The sequence below is a fragment of the Electrophorus electricus genome, chromosome 17 (assembly GCF_041902795.1).
Source record: "Electrophorus electricus isolate QZ-2024a chromosome 17, ASM4190279v1, whole genome shotgun sequence".
Classification (NCBI taxonomy): Eukaryota; Metazoa; Chordata; class Actinopteri; order Gymnotiformes; family Gymnotidae; genus Electrophorus; species Electrophorus electricus.
In genome coordinates this window covers 14,961,796-14,974,135 of record NC_137513.1, presented here as the reverse complement: position 1 = coordinate 14,974,135, position 12,340 = coordinate 14,961,796, and the positions used below count along the sequence as shown (strand labels likewise).

Here is a 12,340-nt window from a genome sequence, read left to right as displayed (position 1 = left end):
TAGCTGTAAAAGAAAAATGTTTCTATTTTACCTAACCCTGTCCCTCTGGTCCCACCGTCTGCCTTGCCTGTGTCTGGTTGATCTTTCTCAGGGCCTTGAGGTACATTTCTCAGAATGAGTGACACAGAATCAGAGATGCTGAGAAGAACACAAACTTTATTCAGAGATAAATGAGAATATAGAGATTATATAGAGAAAGTGGAAATATGTAAATGACATAGCAGGTGCAACATGTTCAGACATGATATGATATGTGGTGACTAGAATGAGACATTCTTCTATCACCAACTCCAGATCATTTGACATAGCCTTGTAGCTATCTAAAAATGAATAGAGTAAGACAGCATAACATGAGAGCAAATAAAGTTGTAGCACTACTGATTAAAGGATAGACTGTTTACAGAAAAGGGAGTCACATTGTAGGGAATACTAATAGTAGCTCGCATGATTTATGAATTATCAGGAGGACGTCACAGCAGTGAAACACAGACAGAGCAAACAAATGACAGGAATTATCAAAATAAAGACAATAGAGCAGTGTTAAGACTGGAAATAAAAATAAATTAGTGCAGTGGAAGAGAGGGCAGCTAAAGAGGAATATGGGAAACATGTGGAGAAAGAGCAGAAACCATAAATCATAGTTTGCAGAGATGAGTGAGAGGACTGATAAAAGCCTTACATCACTAAACATCCAAAAACCTTTATTTTCTTCTGAAGCACAAAGGGAATTTGACTGCTTTTAGAAATAGCCTTTATGACACACAGACATGCCAAACTTGCATTTTAATATGTAAAGAACAGTACGCTCAGATTAAAGCAATTTAAATTAATATACATTTTTTTACATTTCTTTTTCAATAGATGGTTCTCACATTCATAATTATGAATTTTAATGCATTTTATAATTGTATAAGACATTGAATACTAAAATGTCCCACTCAAATTTTAAGCTACACTTATATGAAAGAGGCTGTCATATAGTGTTTATTAAGAGCTAACTTGTTCTAAAATAAGCTGTTTAACAGGATTTCACCATAGGAAAGTTAATAAGGTCATAAGGTAAAAATACATAATTTTAGTAGGTATTGATTCACTGTGATGCTCTAAATAATTCCCCCAAACTGTCCCATTTTAATTGAAAGCACTGTCACTGAGAATTATTCAAAATTACAACATGGAGGTACCTTCAAGATCATGTCATTAGCCATTTAGTTCTTTAATACAGATCCCTGGATTGCTAATAGATAAATACATAATGTAAATGGGCACTTGGAACAAGACCAGAACATACGATAGTAAACTTTGAAACAGGCCATGAATGCTTTCTAATAGAGTGAAGGAAATACAGACCTACATGCATAAGATGTGTTTATTTGGCGCACAACTTTACTGGTTGCATTATCATTATTAAAATCCATGTTATAACCCTAACCAATGATTCCAGACAGGAACTGTTAACCTACCATTAGTCTCTACCTCTACCAGCAGGAAATTCCCCAACAAAGTCAGTAGGCTACATGCTTGTGATTAGTCAAAAAGATGATGACATCTATCTATGCAAGTTTATTAAACTTGTTCTTTCCATTATCAATCATTATACAGAAGCAGTTTTCTAATCCACTGTACATAGGTCTTTCCCCGCCTGCTTCGTTTTGCTCCAAGTGAGATCAGTGCTGTGATCTGCATTTTGGACAGCCTAGAAATATTGAGCACTCACTAGCCTCAAGATTTCATCTTGCCACTGATGTGACATCACAGCACACTCTTACTACAAAGATTAATAAAAGTTATTGCTGTGATACAAGTGACAACAATGCAGTGGATCCCCCTCCCCATCTTAATATGTAGTTTTGAAAATAAGATTTTGTTCAAATGAGCATTTCAAGTTATTAATCTAGTATGTATGTCCAATGTTAAGAGAGCTGCATTTCTTCTTAAAATCTGCTTTAGAAACCAGTTTTTAGTAACTCTGGTAATGATTCCAAAGAGGTAAATGTTGTTTAAACATAAGATGCCATTTCTTGCACGTTAACGTTGCAAGCTGACACTAACAATGCCCTGCATACGACTCACAAGCCAGAAAAAGGGATACGTGTGGTTATGTCTGGGAGCAAATTACAGTTTGTGATGATTTCAATCTTCTCCGTGACAGATCTGAGATCTTCTAGAATAAGACGGACACTGTGGGATGCGTTGATTATGCCACTCTGTGAATTATTCAAGTGAGTCGTAGCCATTAGAATCTCTCTTGTAGCATTCTGATAAACATAGCGGAAGCATTGATTAATATCTGCACATAAGCGAGCATTGCTCTCTTCCAGTTTTTGTTGCAGTAAGGTGCTGTATTTTCTGTCGGCCTCTGATTTCAATTCGTCATCTGCACCAGAAACCAATTCAGCTTCGCTTCGAATAACGACAAGAGGAGGTAACTCTTGACGAAATATCAGAGACTCCTCCGAATTTCCGGCACATACTTCTTTGCACGATTGTCCCATTTCACCTTCGCTGTCGGTCTCCGAAGCCTCTCCGGGAACAGAGGTGGAGGCGTGCACAAACGGGAGCGATGTAATGTATACCTCATCGTCAGAGTCCGTTTCCGACGCTTCTCCCTGCACCACGATCTGGAATTTGCTACTCGCCATGGTCGTGTCAGACCTGAACAACGATAATACTAAAGAATTGGGGGGGGGGGGGGAGAATCAGACAACCATCGGTCACAATTAACATTAGCAATTTAGCATTACTAGCTAGAGATCATCAACCCGAATAAATTCTGAGATTAAGTTCAAAACCTTTGTACTACGTTCTCACGCAGAAACTCTAACATAACAACGTTCATTTAAAGCGTATATTTATACACATTTATTTACCTTTTGAGACCAGGATGCACAAATAAGCATCACATGATTAGTTACAAGGAACGCGTGAAGCCAACAACAGTAAACCTAAGAATAACAAACCGGAAGTTAAGTACAAAATAAAGCTAATACAAAATAATACGACGCAATAGATTTGCCTGAAAGTCCAAATAAATACGAAATAAAGATAATGTCTAAAGCTACATTAAAGGAAACCATAAAACACAATAACATCACGTATCTAAAATATCTTTTTAAAATTACATACCAGAATATTTTCCCCAGCGTTAACGGTAATTTAAAAAATGGTTTTATAGTGTTCATTTTCCAGATGCTTTGTTTTAAATACGACTTGTCTCTCAGAAGCCACGGGACACAATTCCAAGATCGCGGAATACCTGTTGAAACTTAACATTGCTGAAAGTAGTAATGTAATAGAAATTAATTATCGTGAGACATAAAAAAAAACAAAAAACAAAAAACAACCTTGCATCTTATAAAACACCTGGCCAACTTTATTGCTCCAGCTTTCTCACGAATGAATTTTATAGGTAATGATTGCGTTTTTTCACGTCATAATCACATTATATTCCAGGGCCATGTACAAGGGGGCGCTACGACAGGCTCTGCTCACTCATATTTGTGACTTATTTTGTGTATATAAATATGCCTGTATATCAGCTTATGCTGTATTAATAAATGTTCAGATCATCTACAATATAGCCTACAACTCCAAAAAGGTTGGGATGGTCAATGAAATGAAAATAAACACAGAATGCAGTAATTTGTAAATTTACTTCAACTTGTCTTTAAAAAAATATAAACACGAGATATTTCATGTTGTACCCAATCAACATTGTTTTAAAGATTTAGATTTATTCTGAATTTGATGTCTCCAAAAAAGTTGAGATGATTCAAGCAAAACTAAAATTGAATAAGAAAATAAGGTGGTAGCAAATAACCTTGTATCGTCTGTGCCCTCTCTCCTCTATACCTGCAAGATCTTCCCCGCCTGCCCCCTGGCCAACAGAAACGCTTCGCTGCCACAGGAGAGAACTAAGGACTACAGAGAGGTGGTGGAGGGAAAACTCACCTAGAATCAGACCTCAGCTCATACCAGTCTCTCCTCTAAGGTTTTCACTGGAAGTAACATCTGCAAAGTCATCCTACTATAGAGGGAAATTTGAATCATCAGCATTCAAGCCACATAAGCTCTTCACTATTTTTTCTTCTCTCCTTAACCCTCCCCCTCTTCCTCATCTCTTACTCCTGAGGATTTCAGCACCTTCTTTGAGGAGAAGGTTTCAGCAATCCACGAGTCCTTTTCCTCTGTTCCAACCAATGTTCATTCCCCTGCATCCAACTCTCTGGCATCTTTTTCTCCTCTCTCCACAGATGAAATTAATCAACTTCTGATTTCCAGCAATCTGAATACATGTCTGCTTCATCCTATTCCTTCCAGTCTGTTCCAGATGATTACTGAGAAAGCTCTGTCATCATCAACAACTCCTTATCCTCTGGACATGTACCAACTGCATTCAAAACCACCAGTGTGGTACCAGTCCTCAAGAAGGCCAAGCTCAATGGCTCCAACATAACCAATTACAGACCAGTACCACTTTTCTCTTTCCTCTCAAAAACCCTTAAACACGCAGTTACAATCAATTATCTCTTTTCTTTACGCAGAACCAGCTGCATGAACCCAATCAGTCTGGCTACAAATTGGCACATTCAACAGAAACAGCCCTCATGACAATGATGGAGAAACTTCATGCTGCTAAAGCTGTCAAACTGTCATCTGTCTTGATTCCTGTGGACCGTTCGGCACCCTTTGGCACAGTAAACCACAACATTCTCCTCTCTGTTCTCTCCAGCGTTGGTGTGAATGGCTCTGCATGGAGATGGTTTCAGTCCTATCTGGAGGGACAGTCCTATCATGTAACATGGAGAGGATCCACATCCAAACCATGTAGACTTTCCACTGATGTTTCATAGGGCTCAGTATTAGACCCTCTTCTCTTTGTATACTCGTTCTCTTGGCGATATAATATCTTCTCATGGCTTTTCCTACCACTGCTATGCTGATGACACCCAATTATTTCTTTATTTTCCACCCTCTGACACGCAGGTCTCCAGACGTATCTCACCATGTTTGACTGACATTGCATCATGGATGACAGTCCACCACTTGAAGCTCAACCCCAGTAAAACCGAGCTTCTGTACATCCCAGTAACTCCCAACCTTTACCATGACTTCACAGTTTCCTTAGAGTACTCCCTGCTATAACCATCTGAAGCTGCTCTTGCCTGGGTATAACTTTGGGCAACCATTCTTAACTAATGTTTAGAATCTGACCCGGTCTTGCAGCTTTCTCCTTTGTAACACATGAAGGATTCTCGCGGGAAGCTGCCTAGGTGCTTGTGCAGTCTCCTGTAATCTCAAAGATAGACTACTGCAAATTGCTACTTGCTGGTCTTCCTCTAAGAGCCATCAGAACTCTTCAACTTGTCCAGGATGCAGCAGCACAACTGGTCTTCACACATCACTCCACTGCTGTGCTCCTTTCATTGGTTTCCAGTAGCTACCTACATCAGATTTAAAACCTTGATGCTTGCCTACAAAGCCAAAAATGGACCAGACCCTCCATATATGATATCATTTGTCAAAGCCCGATCCGTACCTTGAGTACTTTGAACCTCAAGTATGGACTGACCATCCTTCAAGTCTCAGCGAAGATAAGTATCAAGACTATTCTCTGTCCTGGCTCCTAGATGGTGGAATGAACCTCCGCTTGCTGTCAGGACAGCAGACTCCCTTGCAGTCTTCACACACAGTCTGAAGACCCATCTATTTGTAGAATATTTAAACGACCACTGACCCTATGTTGACTAACTGAAACTACTACTTATTGTAGGTTATTGTTTATTACACTGATGTTGACTCCTTGTTTATTGACTAACAAACTCTAGTACTTGTTTTTTGCACTTATCATTGTCTGATATAGAACTTATGTATTTTGCACTTCTAAGCATCAGCATTGATCCCTGGATTTCAATAGTATCCTAGTCCATTGGCATACTGGACTCTAACCTCCTGTACTGGCTGGGATGTATTCTATGAGTAAATGACAAAACACTTTTGTAAGTTTGTGCTGGATATGAGCTAAATGACATAAATGTATCAGCCTAGTTTAGCATGAAGGCTACAACATGGGACCAGTTTCTGGTCCCACAAGTCAGGACGCTTTGGATGGCTTTGATTCAGACATTGAATTTGCTAATTCAATCCAGTGTAGGAATGAAAATAAGACTAAAGTATGCCTCAGTTATTGTTAGCCTGCTTCAGAATAATGAAACGAGTCAAATTTAGTTATATTTGTTCCACGTGAAGTCTTGGTAAAGTGTCAATCAGTGTAGAAATGCACCTGATAAATGTCTGTCCCTGTTGAGGGAGTATGTGCGTCCTGCTCCTTGCCCTGCGGCACAGGGGCCGTTACAAGTACACTATACCAGGAAGTAGTCCGATAGGGCAAACCAACCAGATAGGGACAAGGCTAAGGCAATAGTCCAAAAGCAGAACACTTCGTAAACCGGTGAGACAGACAGAAATAACACTCGGTACACACCTACAGGTCATGGCAAAACTTCACAGAGAATAGATGGAAATGAATGTGTATAAATAGACAGGGAAGTAATAAGGAACACGTGAGAACAATCAGTATTGTGTGTAGTATAATAGTATATTGACAATAATAAATTGAACATCATGGCAAGAAATACCAATTGTTTACTGATAATATATGAGTAATATTTAATAATAATAATAATAATAATAATATAATATTTTTTCATGTACGCTCTGGTTTATTCACAGTAGAGAGAGAGGGAGTGTATGAGGTTGTTTTCAGGTCAGGGAGAGCAGGTGACTTGGAGGTGAGTGAGAATAGGAGCAAATATTAGTGGGTCATTCTCTGAATATGGCAGCAAACTTGCCCCTCATGTTTGTAGCTTTGTAAAGAAAAATGCATTTTATCAAATTTGTTGCTGAATTAAAAAAAGAAAAACATGCTTTACTGCTTGATGTTAAAATGTTAACAGTTTTTTTAATATTGAAAATGCCTGAAAAATGTTTTGTGTCTCAGGCCATGTGTCACGGTTGGGTGGCCGGCTAGCAGGAGGGACACACCCACTCCTGCTAGAGATCACACCCCTTATTTGCCCCACTCACAATCGCCAGAATACTAATTGCGTTCACCTGTGCGTAACTCAGACTCTGCCTATATAAACCCACAAAAACCAAGAAATAGGTCTGCTAATGTGCAGCCACAAGACGCCAGCCATGTCTGTGAACTACGTTGAGAGCTATTGTTTGTGTTTGTTTGGTTCTTCCACCACTGTGGAAAATAAAGAACCCTTTGTTGCAACCTCGCTGCCTTTGTTGCTTTTTATCTTTTCCCTACTGTCTCTCATCCAATTACTCTAGGGCTCCCATGGTTAAAGGCACACAATCCCCACATACAGTGGATAGAGAATCAGGTCCTTAAGTGGGTGATCGCCTGTGAGGGCAAATGCCTACCTCACCTGACGGTGTCCCTGTATCAAGAGTCCCGAGGCCTCACCGTGCCCCAGGAATACCTGGTGCAGGTATTAAGCCCACCATAAATGGAGGGCGTGGTTCCTCCCCGAGGTAGGGTTTACCCTCTCTCCCAAGAGGAGGAAAGAGTGATGTGACAATATATTAAAGAGGCCCTTCAGCAGGGTTTCATTTGACCCTCCACCTCTCTGGCATCCGCAAGTCTCTTCTTCGTCTAAAAGAGGGACGGAGGATTGAGGCCGTGCAGGGACTATCGGGGACTCAACAGCCTGTTGGTGCAATATCCGTACCCCCTCCCCCTTGTCCCTGTAGCATTTGAGCAATTAAGGGGAGCCCGGATATTCATGAAGTTAGATCTCCGTAGTGCATACAACCTCATCCAAATTAAGAAAGGTGACGAGTGGAAAACCACCTTTAGCACTGCCTCTGGACACTATGAGTATTTAGTCCTTCCTTATGGTTTAGCCATAGCCCTGTCTATCTTCCAGGCCTACATGAATGAGTCCTAAGGGAGTACCTGGATAGATCTGTCGTCGCATACATCAAGGACATCCTGATCTATTCCTCCTCCTGGGACCAACACGTGCATGACATATGGGCTGTCATCTGCACCCTCCTACAGAACCACCTCTACTGCAAACTGGAGAAATGTGAATTCTATCACAAAGAGATGAGTTTCCTGGGCTATATCATTTGCAAGGGCAGCAAACGAATGCAGCCATGCAAAGTGGAGGCAGTGAGGGACTGGCCTAGACCGCAAACTCGCCAGCAGCTACAGCAGTTCCTGAGATTTGATAACTTTTCTCGTCGTTTTATAAAATCCTTTAGCACAGTAACTAGACCTACTCCGTGGAGTAGCTAAGAGGCTAAAATTGGGACGCGAGGTGGAGAAGTCCTTTTCAGAGCTGAAGGAGGCCTTCTCTACTGCCCCGGTGCTGCAGCAGCTGGACCTGGGAAAGCAATTCACGGTAGAGGTAAACGTGTCAGATGTCGGGGTAGGCGAGATACCATCCCAGCAACAGGGAAAGCTGGGCAGCTGAAACCAGTTGCCTACTTCTCGAGGAAACTAAGCCCCGCAGAGAGGAACTATGACGTGGGAGACTAAGAACTCCTCACCATAAAACTAGCACTCGAAGAACGGAGGCATTGGTTAGAGGGAGCACGACACCCCTTTTTGGTCATCATGGACCACAAAAACCTGGAATACCTCCACACCATGAAGAGGCAAGAGGCAAACCAATTCCAGGCAAGCCCGGTGGTCCTTGTTCTTCACTAGGTTCAACTTCTGTGTTACTTATAGGCCCGGAGAGAGGAATGTTAGGGCGGACGCTCTCTCTCAGCAACACCTCACAGAAGCCCAGTCTACCAGCATGGAGCCTTTCACCCAACTGTTTCCTGGCAACGCTAAGCTGGGACCTGGACGGACAGATACAGGAGGCAAATCCGCATCCGCAATGCCCGTCAAACCACCTCTTTGTCCCTCTCTGACTACACCAAGGCCTTATTACATGGGCACACAGCTCCATGGGGACAGGCTACCCAGGAGCAACCCGCAAGGCACAGCTGCTGAGTGCTCGCTATTGGTGGCCAGCCATGCACAGGGACATTGTAAGGTATGTGGCGTCTTGCGCCGAGTGTACCCGCAGCAAAATTCCTTGCATATCATCTGCAGGTAAACTGCTGCCACTACCCATGCCGATGAGACCCTGGTCTCACTTAACAATAGACTTCATCATGGACTTACCTGTATCAGAGGACAGCTCGGTGATCCTGGTCATAGTGGACTGAGGTATGAGGGTCCCTACACCATCTCAGAGGGGATTAATGAGGCTACCTACCGTGTTGGCTTGCCCAGGCACAGGGCCTTCCATGTGTCAGCTCTGAAGCCGGTTGTGGAAGGTCCTCTTGCAGAAGAGGAAAGCTCCTCAAGTGCTCCACCACTTCCCTTGGAGATAGAGAGAGGTCCCACATACAAGGTGAGGGCCCTCCTGGATTCCAGATGGAGGAGCTCGCGGATCTAGTACCTCATGGACTGGGAAGGAAATGGACCAGAGGAGTGCTGCTGGATACCGGCCACCCAAGTATTGGACCCTGACCTCACCGTCTCCTTCCATCGGGAACATCCCCAAAAGCCTGCCCCTCGGTGGCAGCATTGTGTTCACCTGTGCGTAACTCAGCCTCTGCCTATTTAAACCCGCAGATACCAAGAAACATGGCTGCACATTAGTGGATGTGTTAATATTTAATATCTGTTAATATTTGTGAGATTAATGTAGAATAGTTTGGGAGACTGTGGAATCCATCTTGGAAAAGGCAAACTTTATATCAAATTGTCATTGGTGTTGCTGTCACTGGTGTTACAGCTCTTGCTGTATGACTCGGTGACACTAATTACACTAATTTTTAAATTATATTGCTATTAAGGAGAAAATTGTTTTGTTGTCACATGATCAGCCAACTTGTTTACATTTTTGAAGCATGGCAAAAAAAAACAGGTTCTACAGTCCGTGTAGGGATACGGACCTGTTAGCATCAGAAATATTTAGATGTTAGAAGTTGGAAAAGGAAGGGAATAAATGAGCTCGCTCTCAAAGAAGGAACAGAGGTATCATTGGTGTAAATGGAGGTAAAACCAAGCTCAGCACAGAAAAGAATTATGAATGTGGTGTATCAAAATTTTGCACCATGCAAAATCTGCTGAGTATACCATGATTCTGTCCTCTTAAATAAAAACTAGTGCTGATATTAGGCTTATGTAGTCCAATTACCTTACTTTTGTCTTCAGTCAAAATTAGGAGAAGATTTTGTATGGGAAGCTAGTTCACATAGAAGCACACATCTGGTATTTGTAAAATAAAGAAAATATTCCTTTGTATTTCCAAACAAGAAATCCAAGGATGTAGGGTGCTTAGAAGAACTGCACAAACATACCAAAGAAAAATGTAAAAGTTACAAGAGGACATAAAGAAAAAGAAGTATGAAACATACAAGAAATGGTTCTACTGCTTGCAAGATAAAACATCAAATTATTAAAGGCTCAAAAAAGACTAAGACAATCCTGCAAGGTTGCTGTGTTTCCTCACCAGTTTGAAAAACTCTGAAATTTCACTTTGTTGTTCTAGGGAATTTAAAAGCCAATTACAAAGAAACCTAAGAAAGTAGAGTAAGACAAACCCACGTTAAGTTATTAACAGGGAAACTAAAAAAAAAAAACAAATGCAAAAAATTGTGCCAGCAGAGTGTTGGATTTTGATATAGCCCAGGGTGAGAATTAAAGATCCAGATAAAGAAATAAATTTTGCTGCAACAAAAAAAAAGAGGGTGAAAGAATTTTACTTGAGAGATGATATCAGATGGTTGAAAACTGGAAATAGGATTGTACATTTATTAACTTTTTAATCAGCCAATAACATTCAGTTTGATATTAACTGAAAGAGGAGATTCAAATGGTTCATTATAACAGAAAAAGTAATCCTTTCAAATGATTTACTATTTAGTATTTTAGATCTTCCTGCTTGCCATTAATGCAGTTAGATTTAATCATTCCAAGGGATTCAAGAAAAACAAATGATTTAATAAAATGACGTTTGAAATAATATTTTCATATCACTGGTGTTACGTAATGGATTTTGCTGGTTCCAGCATCAAAACTGTAAAGATTGGTATAATATAAATGTTTTAAAAAGCAAATATTGTTTTTGTTCAACACTAATACTTTAAAGCATCTCATTAACATATACTTTTAATTTCAGCCTCAATTATTGGTCATTGTGTGGTTAAAAACAGAATGGTATAAACAGAAACATGCCTCACAGCTGAACTTTACATTTTCAGTAGTTAGAATATATTCATTTATAAATCTACATATATTTTACAATGAAATATTATTTAACTTTTTTATTTGTGTTGTCTGCAATTTAAAATGTTAAATTCTCACATACAGGAGCTCTAACACCAATGACAGAAAAGGTTGTGCATTAATAATTTATTGATATAAATAATAAATAAAAATTACTAAGAAGAAATAAGATGACATTTGTGTTGTTTAACATGGCTGACATGCTAATATGTATTAGACAAAAACTTTTCAGGCATAAAAAAAATTTGGAGCATTTTCTAAACCAGAGAATGACCCTGATAGTGAAGATCACATAATACCATTAGAACTGTCTCATCCTAGTGTACAGACTTAGCCTTCTTATATGTATCAGATTTGTTCTTGTTATAATATTTCTCTCCTGTCCACTCTGGCTCATTCAGAATAAAGAGAGAGGGAGAGAGAGTATGAGGAAGCTAACAGGTTAGAAAGAGCAGGTGAATGAGAAAAGGAACAAATATTGATGGTTAAGAACAAGTAATGATGGTAAAAAGAAGCCAATAATAGTAACAATAATAATAAAATATGAAAATGAAATATGAAATATAAATAATACCCAATTTGAAATAAAAAAAACCCTTTAAGACTAATAACATAGTCTCCCAGCATGGGGGGCGGGGGTGAGGAAATTAAAAAAAAACAATGAAATACATAACTAAAAAGAAATGAGAGGAGAATAGAGGAAGAAAGACATGGAGAGCAGAGAAGAGATTATTGGAGAACAGAGAATAAGAGAGACATAGGGAGTAGAGGAGAGCTGAGGAACAAAAAGGAGAGAAGGAGGAAAAAAGATATGACTGAAAATGAAATTAGAATATAGGACTAGAGGACAGGAAGAGAAAGGGCTAGAAAGGAGAATGGTCAAGAGGACAAAAAGAGAGAGGAGCAGAGCAGATGTGTCCCTGCTCACCCAAGTGTACTTGTAAGTATGGTTACACTTTATTAGTCCCTTAAAATAATAATAATAATAATAATAATAATAATAACAACAATTTAATCTTATGTGTTAGT

General features: G+C 40.0%; 1 protein-coding gene across 2 annotated transcripts; it reads right to left on the bottom strand.

The window, feature by feature from the left end:
* Window positions 1–136: 136 nt before the first annotated feature.
* Window positions 137–2,951, bottom strand: bloc1s3 (biogenesis of lysosomal organelles complex-1, subunit 3). 2 transcript variants are annotated; one of them, XM_027008527.3, is made up of 2 exons: window positions 2,871–2,951; window positions 137–2,671 (listed from the first exon to the last, which is right to left on the bottom strand). In XM_027008527.3, exon 2 carries the CDS (start codon window positions 2,640–2,642, stop codon window positions 2,070–2,072), a length of 573 nt encoding a protein of 190 aa, XP_026864328.1. In that variant the 5' UTR covers window positions 2,643–2,671; window positions 2,871–2,951; the 3' UTR covers window positions 137–2,069. The 2 variants fall into 2 exon arrangements, with proteins under 2 accessions (XP_026864328.1, XP_026864329.1); XM_027008528.3 differs by having other exon boundaries at window positions 137–2,655; window positions 2,871–2,935.
* Window positions 2,952–12,340: the final 9,389 nt, after the last annotated feature.